Genomic DNA, 22,145 nt, shown 5'->3' on the forward strand with positions numbered 1-22,145 from the left:
AAATGACGTCATTTTCACAAGATGATTTTTGCAGTGGCCATACTGAAATGTTTTGGCTTCACTTTTCCATGTTGGAAGGAAGCGGAGACACGTCGTCACCTTATACACGTAAGGTGTGTGATTAACACAATCTCAAGATATTAAACACATTTTCTATCAGTAATATCCACTTGTGATTTTTTTCATTTTTAACTTACAATAAGGTGACCAGACATGCCATTTCCTTTCTGCACATGATTTATAAATTGCCTACTCACAAGTCCTGATTTACAGTCTCACTGTGTTTATAATCATGCTCTTGCAAACTACTCTAAGTCAAACTTTCAGCTAAAACGTGACCCTGGACCACAAAACCAGTCATAAGCAGCACGGGTACATTTGTAGCAATAGCTAACAATACATTGCATGGGTCAAAATTAGCCATGTGTTATGCCAAAAATCATTAGGATATTAAGCAAAGATCATGTTCCATGAAGATATTTTGTAAATTTTTCTACCGCATTGCAAAGCACTGCAAACTTTAAAGGCACATTTTTTTTTTTTTTTGCACCCTCAACAATACATCAATGGAAAGCTTATTTATTCAGCTTTCAGATGATGTATAAATCTAAATTCCAAAAAATTGACCCTTATGACTGGTTTTCTGGTCCAGGGTCACAAATATTGTCAGAAGCCTAATGAGACATTGAAGTCATGCGACCATATTGTATAGTTCATGTATAGCCTACATTAAGCTTTTTTACTTCTGGTGATTGCATTTATTTTTCAAATAATCTGTAAGTCAATGGAAAAATCCTATTGGGTTTTGTTGAGGGAACTAGGGTTGGACCCAAAAAAATGTCATCACTGCATCACTCAATTTCAAATCAGTAGCAGCAAATGCAGCTTTAAAAGCTTTTAGAGGCATTACTCAAAGTTTGGGTCTCAGAAGCATGATAAAATGCTTAAATACGAGCCAACATAATAAGGTCACGGACACGGTATGCTTAAAATTGGCTTTAATTTTTTTATCGTATACATCAATTCTGGATAAGTTATAGTGTGTATGTATGGAAAAAAAAAAGATTTCCAAATGACTTAACATAAATGATTTCCTTGAATCAAGTAACTGGAAAAATAATGCAGCTAAAATTTCATCCTTTTCTGCAGATGAATAAAAAAAGTTCAGATAACAGGAACAGAACCGAAGCATCAAAGAGCCTTTAAAGAATGTGCCTGGCAGCTGGTTGGCTGTCATAAAATTTATATGAAACATCACATGAAGTTTCATTCAAGCAGACCGATAATGCCAGGAAATAACACTTTTGACATCGTATAACCTTTCATCGTAATACTGCGATTGAAATTGAGATACTGCGATTGAGCTGTACTGAGATTGCTGTTCAAAAAATGTTGATGAGTGTGTAAAAGTTGGCATATGTAGACTATAGGCCTTCACATATTTGAAATGTACAAGCTGTTAATATGAGTTTTATGAGGGGTTTAGTTTTCACTTACATCATCGGCTCCTCTGGACAGTGCATTACACATGGCTGTAATGAGGTCCTGTGTGGATTAGTTTGGCGTTTTTCAAATTTTTTCACTGTTTAATGGAAATCCACCCTGACAGAGAGAAACGTGCGGAGAACAGGCTTGCTCAGGAACTCCATGCTGGTTTCACGGTAAGCAGAGGCCGAAAATAGCCGCAGTCACAAGGGGGTCAAAGCAACACATCTCACGACAGAGTGGCCTGACCGCAATGCAACTTTAGCCAGAATCAGGGCTTTTACCCCTGTTATACATGTCGTCTGGAGAAAAACGGGTTTAGTGTCACACTGTGGGACAGCATTCCCAGTTGTCTGGCACACCAGCTTTTGATAAATTTTAACAGCCCTTACGAAGGGTCAGGCAAATAGGAGCAGGCTGTGCAGTAAATAAAGCCAGCTACAGAAGCGAGGCCAGAGCAGGGCAACACTCAAAGTGGCAAGTATTTCATAAGCGTGCCAAACAGCTCACTGAGTTTTATTTGTAGACTCAAGCTTTCACCTACAGAGATCTCATGGCTGAAATAATCAAATGGAACATTTGGAAATTGAACTGGGTCGATCCAGTCTTTCCATGACATACGACTCGCATTCATACTGCAACGGTCTGGCTTAATTTTCATGTTATTCCATCTGGAACAATAAACGATCCAAGATAATGTCCTGTTTTGAAGCAGCAAATCAGTGACTGGGTCTCGTAAGAAGCAAGTGGAAAACTTCCACAAATCATACCTTTAGCATAGTTTTTCTTTATTATTATTACGGAAATAATATAATTTAAATGAATATACTTCTAGTGTGAAATGAATGTAATGTTAATAAAACAACAATGTATTACAGTTTAAATTCATATTAAATGAAATGCAGTCCAGAGTCCTTTTTATCTTTATGTGCAATTTCAAAAAAGTGTATTGCCGAATATACTGGTAAACATTTATGGTAAGCTAAAATATACCTAAATGTAATTTCTATTGAAACTTGTATTTCATGCATTTGTAATGAAGTATTCTAACTTTAAACATAATACTGAATAACACACTACAGTTGAAATTCTAATCAAGTATTATATCTTCTTTAGTATATAGGAAACACATCAAAATAAGTGTACTTCTTTAAAGCATGACAAAAAATAATTATTAAAACAGGATTTAAAAATTTATTTTTTTGTCATTGTTACAGTGTAACCACACAAATAAGATCTGAATAATATTATGTAACATGTAATTATTATAGGTTTAGGTGTTTGTAATTACACATAATATACTGTTATTATACTCTGTAAAATTTATCAATAAGTCATGGCAATATTATGTTTTTCCATAACTTATAACTTATCAAAATAATGCAACCAATTTCAATTTTTGGTAACACTTTATTTTAGTGTCCTTGTTACACATTACATGTACTTTTACAATAACAATAAATTATGCATAATTACATGCAAGTAACACTAAGCCAAAGCCTAACCAAATATTAAGTACATCTAGTTAAGTAATATTACACAGTACTTAAATGTATAATTACACTGTAACAAGGACACCTTAAAATAAAGTGTAACCTTTTTTTAACAGTGAAATACATGTCATTTGTAACAAGGACACATTAAAGCAAAGTTGTAAAGATATTTTTACATGAAAGTTGCACTGGACGTTGCTCACATCTAAAACAATGAGGTCATATGACAATAAAGCATACCACTGTTTGAAATGTTTATGGTGGATTAATGCCTTCACATTACTAGCTATTTTTAAATTAGAGTAAGCAGTAGGGACAAGCTAATATTCTATTCTGAATGTAGCTCGAAATTGCTCTCAAGGAAATTAAATATAAAATGCATCCTAGAAGCAATTTCTTTCACTGTTGCTTGCCTTTTATTCCTTTTGCAGTAATGTGTGACTGGTTTGTGCAGCTTGTGTTGCAGTATCCTGTCCTTGGCATTAATCTCAGTCTGACAAACGGCAAATCAGCAGTCCAAGTCATGGCGTACAGAATGTCCCTCTGTCCAATCCCAGCTGCTCAGTTCCTGCGTGGATCCATCAGATGTGCAGACCAGGCATCTGTACAGCAGACACCAGCCAGAGCATAACGGGAGGAAAATGGTAGCGTACAAACAAACACAAAAATACTCACAATGAGTCATTCTACATTTGTAAAACAGTTTATTCAGCATGCTAAAATAACTTAGCACCTACATAGTCTGGTCCCTGCGGGTTAGGGGAAATACTTTAGGCTTTTTAGACCACCGGAAATGATACATCCACCAGCAGACGTTATACATTATACAAGTCACCTCAATAAATAAAGACTACTGCGAGATTTCTCACATGGACAGTGTGAAGATCCTTTAACGTGAAGGATCAACCTTTGCCAACTTGCATTAAAGTGGCGGTGGGGAACAGTGACAGATAGAAAGGAGCACAGTATGCTGAGAGTCAGCTGATTTATGGCAGAAAAACATGGAGGAGAACAATGACTTGTGGAGGCTCATGGGTGAGTTGGCGGCTCTGAAGTAGATGTAACTCTCTGTTGGGGTAGCGCGGGCAGCTGGGTCAGCGCCGAGGGCCAGAGTCAAGAAGATCTTTTGCTTCATTGATCTTTGCTGCCAAATACGGGGATCCACCTGCAGGAGAAGCAGCAGTTTATATCAGTAACATTTTCGAACTTTAAAAAATAAATACGACCTCACATTGTGTCGACCACGTTTACACACTGCCTTCGAAACGTTCATCCGTCATAAAAAAAACTTCAGATCAGGTTAAATTTTCTGCGCTTTCACATCCGTAGCATGCATTTTGATAGGAAAGGATGACAAATACGAAAAAACGGAAAAAACACAATTCTCAATGTTCTGATACACTACTATCCAAACATTTGGGGCTGGTATAACATTTTTTGCTTTTTAAAAATGTTTTTGACATAAGTCTCTTATGCTTCCCAAGGCTGCATTTATTTGCTTAAAAATACAGTAAATATTGTGATATATTATTACAATTTGAAAAATCTTATTTTCTATTTGAATAGATTTTCAAATGTAATTTTTAATTTGATGCAAAGCTGAATTTTCAGCATCATTACTCTAGTCCTCAGTGTCTCATCATCCTTCAGAAATCATTCTAATATGCTGATTTGCTGTTCAAGAAACATTTTAAAGTCACTTTGAAATTAAATGGAGCAACATAATTCATTTCCTTCCGAGTCCACAGGCTCAATTCTATCTTGATTTGTGCTGCCAGCATTACAGCTCTACATCCAAAGAAATCTCTTTGCCTCCAATCACTGACTTCCAGCCCACGTCCACATGGCTGGGAGGGGGTAAAAATGTGCTATAGCTGGCAGCGTGTGATGAGGCACACCTGGTGCCTGCTGCGCCTCATCATGCTGCTATAAATTTCCATTGCATCTTTGGTTCAGTGAAACACGTTTCACGAGTGTGAGCGTACGTGAGGCACCCTGGAGGTCCAGAACACAGTCACAAAGCCAGAGCAGACTTTACCTGAGGATAGCTAGACCCTCACATCTGTACCCATCACTTTCTCCTCACTGCGCAACGAGCCCTTCAGCGCATTTATTTTCTCACTTGCTTTAAATATGGCAACCACTGCTTTCTTTACTGCCTACAACCTCTTCTATTTATTATGCATTGATTGCTGATGCAGCCACACAGTGCACAGTGCAGTGCATAAGTTATATACAGTGGGGGAAATAAGTATTCGACAGTGTTGAATATCACACATCAACAGTTTTTTAATTAAACACATTTGCAATGCAGAAATTGGCATGAAATTGTGTCCAGACATTGCCATTAACTCAAGAAGTATGCACAGAAAAAAATCATACATCCTGGTATTGGGCTTTTTCGCTTCACAAAATCCATATTACTGAAGGGAAGAATAATGGAGCCATGAACCCAGAAATTCTTCAAATGAATCTGTTGCCACCCACCAGGATGATGAGGATGAGACATACTGTAGATGGACCTTCCAGTAGGACAACAATCCAAAACATACTTCAAACAAGACTCTGAATTGCTTCCACAAGAATAAAATAACGTTGTTGGAATGGCAAAGGCAATCACCAGACTTAAACCCAATAGAGCATTTGTGGAGGAAACTGAAGATGAAGATTCACAAGAGGGCCCCCCGGAACATTCAAGATTTAAAGTTGCTCATATAGGAAGTGTCTTGAAGCTGTCATTAGCCGGGTTTTCATCCTAAATTGAGAATAAATTGAGTTGTTGCGCAAAATTGGAATATTGCATAAAATGTTTGCGAATAAGCACTGTTTCCATCCAACGAGTCAGAGAGAGAAGTAGGAGAAGCCACTGAATATAATAATTTTCAAATATAATAAATTACTTGCGCCTCAGAGCGAGCAGATGAAACACAATAAATGCATTAATAGTTTTCGGAAGTGAATACCAGCTGTTTGAGAATGCAGTCGTGTTAGACCATTCTGGGAGGAAATACAGAAATACTTTGACGAAAGATTTTGCTCTGACATTTCATAATGACCATAACAACATTTCAGATGAAGTGCAACAAAATCGATCCACTGGTTAGTCAGATTTTGCCGTTCCATCGTGCAAAGTCACGTGACTTTTTTAAATGCTCATGCAGAATTGATTTGCAAAATGCATTTTCATGTCCCAATATTTGCATTAACCCTTTTTCGCACAAGTCAAAAACCACCTCAAGTGAGCATAAAAAAAAATATAGATTTTCAAAATTTGCCATTTCCATCACTCGTTTCTGATGCAATACTTCAAAATGCACATAAAAGAGAGTGATGGAAACATTGCAAATAAAAGCTTTTCCTCTAAGTATTAAATACAGTTTCAGTTAGCCAGTATTTTTCCCCCCTGTGGCATTTCACTTTAGTACACAATGTTTTTATGGATTGCAATATTACTTCTTTATTTGTTTCAAATTTGTGTATTTGTGCATAAAAACAATGTGCAAAAAAAACAAGGTGATGGAAACATCGTAAATACTCCAGACTTGCTATAGTTTAGCTTGTTCGCAAGTTAAATTAAATGTTGTTTTATGACAATAATGATCAATTCTTGACAGCTTAAATTGCTAATTGACTGTTGTACAGTGGTTCATGAAGCCAAGGTCACATGGGGTAACCAGAGAGTTAATGCTGAATGACTGACAGCCAAAGTAATAATAATGATCAGCTTGTTACTGGGTGACAAACACTGGCCTGTCTAAACATGACATACTGATGTTCTTAAATTAGAAAATATCAACAACTCCTGATATATTGGTTTAACCATTTGTAAAGCTCACTTGTGAAGATGTGAGGGAATAAATGTGAGACGAGACTGAAATAAGGGAAAAAATGATGACTGGTGTATTTCCCAGGAGACCATCAGTCAGAGAAAGGTCAGAGTCGTCACAGTGCTGTTCCCTGAATCTCACCAACACATGCCCAGACCGCATGGAGCCCAGTAAATATAAAATAAAAAAAGAAATAAAAAAAAAAACACCAAATTCAGAAGAAAACAAAACAAAAATGTAATTAATATAATAAAAAAAAATACATAAAACACATTTTATTATTTGATATGTTATTCACTTTGGGGACAATGGGGTCTGTGAGACCTGGACATGCTTCTGTGAGATTCAAGGAACAGCATTGTGGCAATGATGACCTTGCTCTGCTGAAGGACTCGGAGGATTTACACAAAGCTCCAGGATCCTGAAAGCATCCATTGTGCGCGCTCTCTCTCTCTCTCTCTCTCTCTCTCACACACACACACACACACAGTGCACAAGACTATCATGATAAGCAACAATAACAAATTGGGAAACACACAGGAGAGTGAACAGGTAGCAGGGAGCAGGGCCCGAGGAGGCTGCTAATCTGTCTGTGTGTCAGAGAGGAAGTGGAGCTGCGCGCTCAACACAGCCTGCAGTGATGCACTTAATTACACATTAGTTTTTCTGCCAATATATTTTTGCCCAGGACATTTCCTGTAGACACTGTCAATGGACTTATTTCACATGAGAGAAATTTTGCAATTCTTCTTAGTGACAAAAGTTTGATTCATTTCAATGAATCAAATCAGTGTATATTCCAATCAATTAATTGAACCATCAAAACTATGATTCAACAGTTTGTTTTTTTGTTCCTCACAAATTTGTTTCTTTTTCAGGTTTTTTTTTTTTTTTTTTCACAATTTTTCATATTAAAATGTTTTAATACACTAAGAAAAAAAATGTACTTTATTTTTTACTCTGGTAGTAATTAATTACAAAGGAATGGCAAGTAAGACATTGAATTAAACATGAAATTCTTAAGTAGAAAGACTGAAATAGTATTATTTTGTGAAAAATACTCCAATAATCTTTGTTTACAACTTAAAAGAATATCTGTTTTACAGTATCCAAATATTTGTAAGTAAATATTACTGTTTATTACAGTTCATGTGTATAACACAATGTTCATGTGTATAACTTGATAATTCTTTCATTTTTTATGAAAAAACAGAAAAATTATTTGTAACTAGATTTTCACTCTTGACAGCTCGTTTGTCTCTCTCTCTCACACACACACACACACATATATATAATTTTGCTTTTCATTTCAAAGTACAGTTCAGCCCATGACACAACAAACCACACAAGTCACATTACAGACAGCACACAATAACCAGAGAGAAAAAAAAAACACCCTATCAATTGCTTTTTCTTAGTTTCTGCTTTTATTCAGTTTCTGTTAGATGAGTTAAGGCATGTATGACGGTTTCTCAATGTCCCAATTTGCTCATAGCAAGCAAATTAATGAAAGGCAATTCAACAATCATTCCATGCCATTACTCTGACCACTCAAAGTTAATCATCTCATTACGGCCTAAAGAGCGAACAGCGTCGATCCTCATGTCAATGTTAAACCTTGCCGTAGGGGCTTAAACTCACAAAGGGCTACATGCAAAATGAACAGAAATATAGAAAAGTGCTCAATCTCATCTGGGTCACAGAGTCTTTTCTGACATGAATTGTGTGTGATGTCAAGGTGAGACATTAGGAGGCATGTGGATGTACCGAATGTGGCTGCATCCGAAATCGCATATTTCCCCACTATATAGCAGGCGAAAACAGTATTTGAAAAGAGTAGTATGTCCAAATTCACAGTATTTATAAAACAGTAGGCAAAAAGTACCAGGATGACCATTCCAGTGAGATTATGAAGTGTGCATTCAATGGATACTTTAGTATCCTATGAGGCAACATGATGAATATAACATGTCCGGATAACATTCATATGACCCATATGCATACTATATGCAAAATATTTTTTGACAGTCTTGAAGTGTTTATTCAAAAGTATGCTTTTTTGCACACAGCCGTTGAGTTCCTCAGAAACTGATCATTCGGAGGCTTTAAAAGTCTTGTAAATCAGAAATAATAAGACATTTTGAGACCATTGTTACTGAATACCTGCATTGTTACACTCATATGTCGGCACTCTGTCAGATGCACAGTAAATAAAATGCTACACTGCATCATAAACAATCCTCTCTGTTGATAATGGCACTCCTGCAGAACAGATGCTAGTGTCGCACAGCATCCATCACCCTCCACAGTTCGGTTGCTAAGAGACGTCATTGTTGACAATCGAACACCTGCGATATTTAATGGATGCTTTGCCATTTCGTTTCCTTATAGGGACATTTGGTAAGAGATCTCAGTAAGAGATGTCAAAGAGGAATATCAAACACGCAACTTTAAATAGCATGAAAGTATGATCACATTAGCAATACTTCGGCAAAACTTTGTGGGCAAAAATGTCCATTGTCTACTGTTAATAGTGTAGCGATATATAGGCTTGCCATAATCATAAATTTTGTGCAGAGGATAAACTGTCAAACAAATAATTGAGATTAACGATTTCATTCAGTTTTGTTCTAAGTCTAATTTTTTAGCGTGTTTTTACGTGTATGTAATCGTATAAATAAGCCTATACTTATACTATAAAATAGGCTTATAGTTTCTTCAATGCTGTTAAAATTTAAAATATTTATATAATATAATATAATTAGTGCTGTCAAACAATCGCATCCAAAATAAACGTTTTTATGTAATATATGTGTACTGTGTATATTTATTATGTATATATAAATACACACACATGCATGTATATATTTCAGAAATATATTGTTATATATTTATTTATATTATATATTGTTATATATTAAATATATTTATTTACAATATAAATTACATGAATATACAGACATGTAAATATTTTCAAAATATATACTGTATGTGTGTGTATTAATATATACATATACACAGAACACACACATATATTATGCAAACAAAAACTTTTATTTTGTACGTGATTAATCGCAATTAATCGTTTGACTGCACTAAATATAATATAATAATGCAACCACACGTTCATTTTGTACGAAAGATCTTTGAGTACTAAAAGTGCTTTTTATATTCTTTAGAAAAAGGGACACAATATATTACATTTTATAGAATTTCTACTTAAATGTCTCTTATTTGGGTGGCAAAATGTGAACTTTAAACTGCACATTTATTGCATATCATTAGACCTGCAAATATTACAACAGGCCAGTGTTGTATGAAGCACAGCTGACACAAAAGTCACTTTCAAACCAAGCAGCTTTGTAAAAAAAACTCACCCCTGAACCTGTTGCGAAATCTGCAAGGGGAAATCTTTTGCCCTCATATGGAATTCCCAATTGTCAGGATATCTGCTGAAATAACTGGATGACATACACGAAAATTCACCAAACAATGGTAAATGTGACCATACCTTAACCCTATTGACTATATAAAAAAGGCTGAGACTTTCAGCATGTTCTATCCCAATCGGTTTCAATAGGAAATACAACAGGAAAGCAATCAAGCCATTTCATGGGGTCTTTCATACCTCAGCCCATCCACTAGTATAACAAATGGGATGGGGGCTTGCACACCATTATTAACGGCACTGTAATAAAGGATTTCTCAGCAGAGCTGGAGGATGGGACAAATCTGGCACACTTTCTCTGCAGGAAGTCCTCCCTGCAGTCACAGGCCTTATCGCTCCACTACAGATAGAATCACAGAGACCATTGCTTATTTCACTGAGAGTATTAGTGGTTGAGAGGAGCAAACAAGGCCTGACACATACACACAGCACCTCTGAGCACTGTGAGAAATGCACCTGAAAGAGGGTAAACCAGAGAAAGGCAAGATGAGGCCATTAACCTTGAACAGAAAAACAGGGCGAGTACAGTGACCAAGAAAAAATAAAGACGCCAGCTCACAGTGTGTAATAGGTGAAACCATGCAAAAAAAAAAAAAAGCAAGTCGCTAGACAGTGATTTATAACCTGTGTCGTACAGATCAGAGTGAACAAATCCTTATCAGATCTAAACACATTTGTACCTGGTGCATTATCTCTACTGTGTGATATAGAATATTCAACATCCGTTTACAATGATTTTGACTGTGATTTAAGATCCAATTAAAAAACAAACAAACAAAGGATTAGGTAAGATTTGTTTTAGGAAAAAACAGTAAACGGTAATATTTGGAAAATAAATAAATTTGAGAAAAAGAGGAAATTATTACGGTTCAAAATAAATGTTTGTATTTGAATATATTTTCAAATGTCATTTATTTCTGTGACGCGAAGCTGAATTTTCAGCATCATTACTCTCAGAAATCATTCTAATATGCTGATTTGCTGCTCAAGAAATATTTTATTAAAAAAGATGTGCAGCCGAATATGTTTGTCAGCACTATAAAAATTTGTTGTATTATTTGATGAATATAAAAGTTCAAAATAACAGCATTTATTTGAAATACATTTTTTGTGATGTAAAAGTTTTAAATGTAGAAGTGCATACTGTCCCTTATGATCAATTTAATGCACCTTTCCTGATTAAAAGTACTAATTAAAAAAAAAAAAATGAACCCCAAAATTTCAACAGTAGTATATAAATATTGCACGAATCACTTGTTGTATTCCTCATTTTAAGTCACTTTGAATAAAAGCAACTGCTAAATAATAATAAACAATAATAATATTTAATAATATGTTTTCTAAAGAGTGTCATTAGTTTTACTTTCCTTTCTCATCTCATGACATGCATTAGGATGTATTAATAGTGTCTCCGATTTAAACTCCATATGCAAAAATTAAATTAGAGTTGCTAAGACTGATTTTTTACTATGAATAATTTAAAACTATTAGCTGAATACATTTAAAATTGAAAGATTAATGATTAATTCATTATGCATGGCATTTTTAAATCTGTAGGTAAATGTTGCTGTTTATTTCGGTTTTGTTATTATTGGTGAATATGCAAATAATTAAATGCCATTGTTCCTTCAGTGAAAGACTCTGTATTTAAATTCTTACATTAAACATTTTGAATCTACAGTACTGGCTGAAGTGATGGTTCACTTGATTTTGTCCTGTTTTGTGTGGTTCTCGTTTATGGTTTATATTACAGCAAGTTAGCATTTCAGGGATGTGAGCTCTCTTTAAGGAGTGTGTTATGACAAATGACAAATGCTGTTCAAATCAATAATGTAATCAACACCTGTCTCTGCCGCTGTCTGCTCAGACAATACACTGAGCAAAGGCTGCATGTGGAGAGCTGAGTCAGATTTATTGATCAACACACAGCCTTCCCAACATGACAGCTTGAACTACTGACCTTTATCTGGATGATTTAGGACCATGATCCTTCTGTGGGCTTCCCGTACCTTTGTCTTGCTGCTGGTCGGACTGCACAAAACAAGAAAACAGAACATTTAGAAAAGGAGCACACCATCATCTAGTGGCCGCAGTGTGAACTGCCTTATGAATCTAATTACAGGCCTCCAGACTCATTTTTTTTTTTTTTTGCACTAGTCATCAACATGTGTGGTTTATCTCCAACATTGCACACATAAACTGGAAATACTCAATCTGTACATCCCCTGAAAATCCCCAATTTAGTGGGCAAAACAGGCAACAGAACTAGAGGGGGAAAAGGTATTTGTGTATGCTTACGGACATTTTTTATTTGTCTGACAAATGGATAAAGAAAAGCATTTGACAAAATGACAAAAAATATTAATAATAATGAATTTATAATACGAATATTTTCTACTCGTCTTGCATATATTTAGTATTCCCAAACTTGTTTCACACATACAAGCATATTTTACTTACATTATATATAAATATTGTATTCTATCTAAAGTAATGAGTTATGGTCTGAGGACAGGTGGTTTTAGGCCACTTGGCTTCACACGGTCTCCTTACCGAAAAGAAAAATAAATTTCTTTCCAGCCTCCATCTGTCAAGGTTTAGGTCTGAGTCATAGCAAAATAGCCAGACGTGATGATTAAAAGATACATTAATGCTTACACACAAGCGTTCAGTCCTACAAACCCTCCTCTAAAGCCTCAAATCATATGCAGGAGTGGGCGTCTGAGAGGGGCCAGAGAAACTAATTAAAACACTGTGCAGCGCGGAGGATTCCAGAATGATGACGAATCCATCAGGCTAAACTGCATTTGTCAGAAGAGTCAGCATCTTTACCAGATATGTGTGGCATTTCGGGAGAATAAATTTGTGCTCAAATGCATTTAAAGTCAGCAATGTATATAAGGATGATCACAGAAAACACAAACGGAACTGCAAAAAAATTTAAAATAAAATAATTTAAGTGTAGGAATAGGCTGATTTGATCAAAAATGCAGCAAAACAGTAAAATATTATTATACTTTAAAATAACTGTTTTCTATTGTAATACATTTTAAAAAGTAATTTTGATGAATTTTCAGCATCATTACTCCAGTCTTCAGAGTCACATGATCCTTCAGAAATCATGCTATAATGCAGATTTGCTGCTCAAGAAACATTTATTATTATTAGTGTTGTGCTACTTTTTGATGAAAATATTTTGATGATTCTTTGATGAACAGAAAGTAAAAAATAAATAATTTACTTGAAATATTAATCTAATGATCAATGTATTGCATCTTTGCTCACAAAGTATTAATTTCTTTAAAAAAATGATAAAAAGTTCATTTTTAGATGATCTAGCTATCCCTTTAAAGAGCACAAGTAACTCTACAGATTAGCTGAATTTACCACGGGTGTAGAGAGATCAAAGTATATCAAAGCAAACAGTAACATTATGAGGCCAGTTATTTCAGCTGTGAGTGACAGACACCAAAGTAAAGCTGAAGACAGATGAGAAGAGAATAATACAAACTATTAACCCGAATCGGTACCGTTTGATGAGCGTGAATGCGGTTGACCGAGTTCATACTGATCACATCCAAGAAATATTATTTACAGTCTGGTTCAACTTTATGAAAACATTAGTCCAGTTTGATTGACAACACAAAGAAATGAGGCACTCAGCTTTGACGCCAGCACCGCCACACAGGATGTGATGCTTGCACGGTGTGAGTCTCACCTGGTGTGGGACCCTGTGAACTTCTGTTGAAGTAAGGGAAATTTTTTGAGAAATATACCCTCCTAGGAGGAGGAGGGTGGTCCACCGAAAAAGCAGATTACAAAGTTAGAGACACAGCTGAGACTTTTTCCCATTAGACGATAGGATCAAAGCCGTGACGACAGGAGATGACGACTGGCTTAAAACCAAAAGAATTGCCCCCAGACTTAACCGCAAGCTCTTCTGGGAAGTGCAGTGATGCAGTATGTGTATATACTGTAAAACACCTTTGTTTTCTTCCATGACAACTCATAATGAGAGAATTCACTAAGAGGAATTGCAGTGATTTAAGGCTTTGTTTAGCCCACAATTACCTGATCCCGAAAATAAGGCTGGCTTCCCGTCTGGTCATCTTCTGCTCAAATCCACCTTTGTAATATGCAGAAAATGACTAGGAAAGAAGAGAAAATTCAAAGTTAAGCTCTATCAACAGCATACCTGTTGCATATTGTCGATTACTAGAGGAAAAAAAAGGTGCCTTTTTCAGTTTTAAACAGTTAGAATGGAAATACACAGGGTCAGGCAGTAAACGTTAACATACACACAAGGCTTCAACCCTACTGGCATGAAACTAGGATGATAGAATCACTTGTACCCAATCTTTCAATTTGGTTGTCATGATACACACAATGATACATGATGGAAGTATCTGTGCAGCACAGACATTATGTGGCAATCCGTAATCAGAAGTTTATTCACACAGAAAAGTGATCCCAGCTGAAAACGATTTTACCAACTATACAGCTCAAATTTTATACAGGATTTAACTGAATAATTCCTCTAAGTGCTTTAATAAAAATATAAGCTTCGCATTTCTAACATTTTTTGGTTTAACATGGTTTCCGCAGGTTTTATGGAGGTGAATTTTTGAATGAAGACTTCAGACCTTTTTAAGACCAAATAAAGAAAATTCAAGGAATAAATTGAAGGGAACACCATTCAACAGTATGCTCTCTGAATGTAAATGTCTAGGATGTGTGTAAACTTTTCTTTTTATATTTTTACTGGAAAACGACAAAAATGCTGAGGGCAAATTAAGACATTTTAAGACCTCCAGGAACCCTATTTAAAAATAAAAAATCAACATGAGTATTGTATTGAACTCATAACAGATGATGACTGATGTGCACAATAACATATATAATCTCAATATTGATGGCAAACAGGTTGCTTTGGATCAAATACGCTCAAGATCAGCACTTTCACCTCATTATGTGAAAATAGAGACTTTAGGGATTTGAGATGATTGACCCCATAATTATCCAAATTCCCAAACTAAACATGCATTTATGCTGGAATCACCATAATTACAAGATTGACTGACTTGTAAAAAGTGCTAACGTCCTCGTTGACCTCGTAATTCCAATTTGTTTTTTAATATTTGCATTATTTGATATATGCAGTCGTTTTGTCTATTGATTACTCCAAATTCCACCCAATTATTTAGCTGGTAGTAGTTTTGCACAGAAGCACACAATCCCGAGGACATCAGATCCAAGTACAAACATCCCAGGTTTAATCCAGTAATTACAACATGGTGTGAATGCACCATAAATCAACTAACCCAAAACTGGGATTCGTTGACTCATATAGTGTTTTGAGGAAATTTAGCAAACAATTTTTTTTGCTGAGATTTTGTTACAGTACAGACCTCACAAGAGCCATGTTTACATTTTCATTTGCTTCAAAGTTTTTCCACTTTGGGACTTTTCCATATTCAGTTCTACAAGTTCACAGATTCAGTATTTTCAGCACATACTTACAGTTTAAAGAAACAGTTTAACCCTAAAATGTTCTTTTTTGTTATTTTAACACTTAATACATGATTTGCTCATTGTCATTCCAAACCCATATGCTGTTGTTTTTCAGGAGACTTTCTGAACAATTTTCAAACAGCTGAAGCACTGAATGAAACAGGGCCTCAAAAATATCTCATTAATGCATCATAAATGTTTGACTTGCTTTATTACATGACTTGCTTATTACATGTCTTCTTTATCCATAAAATAGGTTTGTATGAAGAACAGACCAAAACAGACAGTACAGCACCATGAAGTATAGTGCACAATCCGTATGGACTTCTTTTAGGATCGTTTTAGGATGCTTTTATGTTTTTTTGTCTTTGTCTGACATTTTAGATGACTATAAACTGTGGTGGCATAAACAAGAGATTCATAACAATTCTAGAGAAATGTATTTTTTGTGATATCACAAACTTTTGTGTTCCATGGAAAAAACAACAGCACACAGGTCTGGAACACATGTACTCATGTTTTTTGCTGAACTATCCCTTTAATTAAAATTCCATAACAGAATAACACCAGTCTGTGGCTCCTTCAGAAATCATACATACTGCAGTATTTTTGTCAGAGTTCACGATTGAGTAAAAACATGTGTACATTCAGAGAGCGAGAGAGGCCAGAATGTTCAGTCCAATCTCAGCCCACAACAGGACACTTAAATCACACTCATCCATTATGTGATTCACAGCATGCTGAAATCGCTGGATTAATAACTCTAATAATGAACTATTACAAGTGTGCTCTGTCGCGAACCCTGTTTAGGAGAAAGCCGCTGAGATTATAGAAGTTTCAGTGCACACAGGTGGACAGGTTGAGTCAAAGCGCTGGGAACCGGCCCCAACCACACAACCCTGGCGATTAAGAAGAACCTGGACAAAACAGCTTTACAAACTCCATCAAAAACCAGAAGCACAGCGTGAACTACAGCAACGGCCAGATGTGATGAATCAGTCCATCTCCCTACAGCAGGAGGTTTAACATGCCAACACCGCACGCAAACAAGTGCCTCAAGATGTGGAAATGAACACGGAAAAATCTGAATTTCATTCCCACATATCATTGCTTTCTGAAATAGAAGCGGTGTTTAAAAATGAATGTTATGCTGGAACTTTTCACAATGGGAATACTGATTCATAGGGTGTTAGAAAGCAATCACGCAGCATTTGCTTATGTACAATCTCAGAAAAAAGGTACAAAACACTCACTAGGGCGTTACCCTTTTAAAAGGTATTAAGATGTACTCTTTAAGCACTAAAATGTTCTCATGAAAAGTACTAATATGAACAATTAAGGAACCAATATATACCATTTGTTGATAAGGTACAGAGATGTACCTTTTAGAACCTTTTTTTCAAAGTGTATGTTAAAAAATGGTTTGTTCATTTCTGACACTTACCGCAGAGGGTAACTTCTTAGCAGCTTCTGTAATCACCTGACTCAGAGGCCTCCACAAGTGGAATGCATATCGACCTAAAAGCAAATGTAAAAAAAGGGAAAAAAGGGTTGAAAAGTGTGCCACTTGATCAGACCATTTACAGAGATCATTTCCAGGGTTAACAAAGTTGGTTTAAGGGTGAAACCAAGGACAAAACCACATTTTAGTCTTATTCAATACGTGTTAAAGGTGAGGTCGCCTTTCAACTTCCCTTGGTATTTATTTGGTCAGGGTGCTGGTGAACTGCCAGCGGTTGTGGTTCGACTGTGACCCAACGCACTGCAAGTCAGCAACACCCAATGAAATGAACATAAAATGCCTTCGAACATCCAGCATTCAATAAAGAAGCTGAGAAAGGCCATTGAGCGGCTCATTTAACCCAGCCAAACAGTAGGTGAAGAACACAAAATCATTCAAGTAATTCATTATGGGAACATTTTTGGACTTTCATTCCATCAAACTCTAAGAAGTACATTGTTGAGAGGAAAAAAAACGTTATTTTGCTTTTCAGCAAAAAAGCATTTGAGGCCCCATCCACAGTAATCCAAAGCCCTGCCTCTGAGCGGAGCAGACCACACACCGCCTCAGCTTTTGGCAGGAGCGCTGCCCCCTCGATGTACTGAAATGGGAATTAGCCCCCTTCCTCAAAGCGACCACAAGTGCTATTCCATCCTGACCTCACACAGCTATGGGTGGAAGACTTGGCGACTAACAATGATTAACTACCACGCAGCAGTTGGGAGGACGGCAGACACACCTGCCAGAAAAGAATCAAACGTAAACAGGCCGATGACAAAGTCGCTTGAATTATTTGGCCACATGGGGCCATTTACAATCACTTTGATTCCTTTAATGCAAGAGGCCGCGTTGACCTCATTAACCAGGGCGAGCTTCATCTGGGGGCTTGAACAAACACTCACAGTAAGAGTGGCTTAACCATCACCCTCATCACCGTCGCCATCATCTCGAGTGCTTCCAATCCTTTAGAATCACATCATAAATATCTGTGGGCAGCTCTAACATACGGAAAGTTTAGCTAAATATTTTAAGACGACAAAGGAGGAAAAAACTTTTATTACATTATACAATGGCTACTCTATCCCACTGTGAACCGCAACATGAGGGATTTTAGCTTACAAACATCCTGCCTAGAAACATAGTCTGGGCCAGAACGCAAACACGAAAGCTTCGCCAACACAGAGTTCCAAGAGTGCTGATATGTAGTTCAACAGCACTGGGACTTTTCACCATTGATATCACTTTACTTGTCTGTGTTTGCGCTTTCTAGACAGACCGTCAGTGTATTATAGTGGTGGGGAGGTGTCACTGATTCATTTAAGCAAATTCATTCATTCAGGATCGAAACAAGTGATTGTCTTTATGAGTGAGTATTTGAATCATTCCCTCAACTGATGTGCTCTAGCACATTAATGCATTTGGGACTGAAATAACTGATGAGTGTTTTTATTAGTGTGTCACTGAATCATTTACTACACAGATTTGTTCAAACAGACTGATACATTCAGGATAAAAAAAAGTGCCTGGGTCACATTCATAAATAATATTTGCACACACAGGAGAATTTCTCATGAAAAATGTATTTCTAATTCATAGCATGCACGTATATGCACATGAATTTGTACTTACAGGATTAGTGCTTCCAGAATAAACATTTCCTCAATTTACTCACAAGTCACAACCATGTCATCAAAGATGTTAATCTCTTTGTTACTTCAGTCAAAAAGAAATTAAGAAATTAATTATTTTTCTCCACATAGTGGACTTCAATGGCGGCCAACGGGTTGAAGGTCCAAATTGCAGTTTCAATGCAGCTTCAAAGGCCTCTACACGATCAGAGGATTTGGGGAATAAGGGTCTTGTCTAGCCAAACGATCAGTCATCAGCCTTAATTTCGTTTTGACTAGCACTGGGCGATATGGCCAAACAAAATATCACGATAATTTATTTCTTATCAGTCGATATCGATAATTATGACGATAAATGTCAAATCTTTATTTCGTTCAAGTTTAAAGCCAGAATTTTGCTAATTTTCCTTAACAAAATAAATAAATATCTAAATAGAAAAATTTATTTCTTAGTTTCTGCATGTTCTAATGAGTGATATTGTTTCAAATCAAGAATAAGGTTTGGGTTGCCTGATAATATTAATAATAATTATTATTTTTTTTTAGAAATGCACATTTGATAGTAGCTTGAGTTAGGATGCAGAGGTAAATTTTTGTTCATTTTTAAAATCAGTAACATCTATAAAAATTGTACCAACCTCAGTTTTATATGGTTAAATTCATTCTGTCCAAAGTTTTTTTTTTTTTTTTTTTTTATTAAGTATATGGTCTCCCATAGTAGCATACATTTAAATCATGATAAACAATTAAAACCACACATATAGCACCCCTAAAACCACCCCTAAATTTGGGATCATATCATAGCAAACAATTTTGGGTGAAATGCCCAGTTTATCCTGTAAACTATATATATATATATAAAAAATAAAAACATCACCAGCTGCTAAATTCAAATCTGCGTTCGCTGGCTGGCACAGAGCCAGATACATACACGTTTTAAAAGCACTACGCATTATAACCAATCACATATGATTCTGTTGAGCTTATGAATGCAAGGACCAATCAGAGGCGTTCAGTTTCGTCACCGTGCGCGCTGGCTGACTGAATTCTCTGACTAATTCTCTCATCAGAAACAACAAAGTGAAGATGTACGAATGCAAGTGAGATATTTTCAATAAATAAATAAAATAAAACCCCTGCTGAAAAAAACAAGACACACCATTACAATGGGACTTGTATTGGTTTTACTGGAAACTGTAATGGACCCTGTTGGTCTCTACTGGTAATTGGTTGCCTTCTATTGGTGGTTTGTTAAAACCAATAAATCCTAATGGAATATATCCCAAAACACACTACAAAAAAATAATTTTTTAATGGTTAAAATGTTTGTAATGGTATTTGTAGTGGAACCCATTAAAATTTTCTGTGATGGTTTTATTGTTTTGGGGTTTTTTCAGTAGGGACATAAGCCTATATCAGTTATCCAGTGGTATTGTGGCTGCTGTGTGTCACATGACAAGCATGAGAGCCTTTATTGGCAAAGCAAAAACAGACAAAGTAACAGGCAAAAATGCATCTAAAATGTAAGTTACTCAGTACTAACTTCTTGTTTATTGAACTGCTGCATAAAAGCAATAACACACAATTGTGCTAATGCTGATATTTGAAACAACAGCTCTCTTACTTGTGTGATATCGCTTAACTCTGACACATTTTGGAACTTAAAAGTACTTGTTTGCTTTGCTCTTAAAAACTATTGCAATTTGCTGAGGCTAACATCATTGTGTGTCATAACATGACAATATTGTGTAAACCAACTAAATGCCTAATTTGTTACATGGATAATGCTATCAACAGCTTGAAATTGCTTATCACAGTCAAGCCATGCAAGAAAATACAAGCAATCCAGTCTCCTCTGGAGTAATCTGAGGTTGAGCACTACCTCAAAAGCACAATGGTGATCAATCATCAGTTTGAACCAGTAACCTTTGGTTCTCAGCCCAGAGCTTTAACCATTAGACCATACCACACATATTATATAAATGCATGTAGCTTCTGCATGTGACTATGTAACATGAGGTTTAATGACACACAAATCTCCAAAAGGATGTATACACAGTAGGGCTGCACAATATATTTCATGCGATAGTCATGTGCATCTCTTCAGTAAAGCCTGTTCTGTGATTAGCAGTAAATCTCCATCACCTGCTTTCAGATGGAGTGGCATTTAATACATAGAGCTGTAGATTTAATACTAATCACAGAACAGGTTTTACTGAAGAGATGCGCATGACAATCGCATACAATATATCGTGCAGCCCTAATACACAGGGGTCCAAAGCAGATGTGCTCACCTGCAAACCCTGCCGCTGCAACTCCCAGCCCCGCTGCCATCAGACAGCCACCCTGAAACACACACATCATCACATCACTATGATAATTTATAATAAACACAAGTCAAGCGCTGGTAGGGAAAGATTTTAAGCATTAGACAAGGCACACAAGGTTTTTCCCATAGCAGATTATTAAAATTTAAAAAACTACACTAGACTTCCACTGGAAATTTAAGATTCTTCCTAGAACTTTTTTTTTTTTAATTCTAAAGAGTGTTTTTCCTGTTTCTTAAGATGTAACCTTTAAGATGTTATTTCTATCTATCTATCTATCTATCTATCTATCTTCTCAGACAATACCCCAAAATTAATAAAAACACCCAGAATGCCCCAGCTACTACCTCAAAATGCATAGCAAAAACCCAGAATGCCATAGAAACCATATAACCTTTTAACTTAAATTTTTTAAAGCTATTTTAATCTTTCAAATAAGGCTTTGACAAACAAGATTGGCTTGACAAATGACTATACTTATTAAATCAACTTGTACGTATAGCTTTTTGTGGGCCATAAAGTGTTAATTTCCCACGTGACAACACTTGCATAATCATTATTGGGCCATTTTTATTAATGTATTAGTTTACATAATGTGTTTGGCAATTGTTATAACATTATAATTGTTAACACCTCTGGTAAAAAAAAAATAATAATAATATTAAAATAAAAAAGGTGACTACAGCAAGGTCAATACTATGCATGAGCACACAGATGACACGATCATGACAAAAGCTCAGCCATTTAATAGTAAAACAGTGTAAATGGTCCGCGACGTTTACTCACAAGGCGTTTGTCAATATCTGTCTCACTCTGCCCGGTAGACTTCGGTGTATATTCAGCATGTCTCATGAAGTCCCCCTCCATCACTACACCACTGGAGCTCGCCATGCTGCTGATTATGACAGACACACCTACGGAGAAA

General features: G+C 36.0%; 1 protein-coding gene across 4 annotated transcripts; it reads right to left on the reverse strand.

Moving 5' to 3' along the window:
• Positions 1 to 2,661: 2,661 nt before the first annotated feature.
• Positions 2,662 to 22,138, reverse strand: LOC306876869 (dnaJ homolog subfamily C member 15-like). Of its 4 annotated transcripts, none has more exons than XM_079428309.1 (7): positions 22,007 to 22,138; positions 21,188 to 21,239; positions 17,209 to 17,282; positions 14,325 to 14,401; positions 13,972 to 13,994; positions 12,214 to 12,284; positions 3,667 to 4,143 (listed from the first exon to the last, which is right to left on the reverse strand). In XM_079428309.1, exons 1-6 carry the CDS (start codon positions 22,109 to 22,111, stop codon positions 12,229 to 12,231), a joined length of 387 nt encoding a protein of 128 aa, XP_079284435.1. In that variant the 5' UTR covers positions 22,112 to 22,138; the 3' UTR covers positions 3,667 to 4,143; positions 12,214 to 12,228. The 4 variants fall into 4 exon arrangements, with proteins under 4 accessions (XP_079284432.1, XP_079284435.1, XP_079284433.1 ...); XM_079428307.1 differs by having other exon boundaries at positions 13,918 to 13,994; positions 22,007 to 22,130; XM_079428306.1 differs by lacking the exon at positions 13,972 to 13,994 and having other exon boundaries at positions 2,662 to 4,143; positions 22,007 to 22,132.
• Positions 22,139 to 22,145: the final 7 nt, after the last annotated feature.

Source organism: Barbus barbus (assembly GCF_936440315.1).
Source record: "Barbus barbus genome assembly, chromosome: 11".
Taxonomy (NCBI): domain Eukaryota; kingdom Metazoa; phylum Chordata; class Actinopteri; order Cypriniformes; family Cyprinidae; genus Barbus; species Barbus barbus.

Excerpts from the sequence above, each read along its gene's own strand:
- LOC306876869 (XM_079428306.1), bottom strand. The coding sequence starts at position 22,111 with ATGGCGAGCTCCAGTGGTGTAGTGATGGAGGGGGACTTCATGAGACAT. Across the intron at positions 21,240-22,006 it reads CAGATATTGACAAACGCCTT|GGTGGCTGTCTGATGGCAGC; the intron begins GTGAGTAAACGT and ends TGTGTGTTTCAG. Across the intron at positions 4,144-12,213 it reads CCTAAATCATCCAGATAAAG|GTGGATCCCCGTATTTGGCA; the intron begins GTCAGTAGTTCA and ends CTTCTCCTGCAG.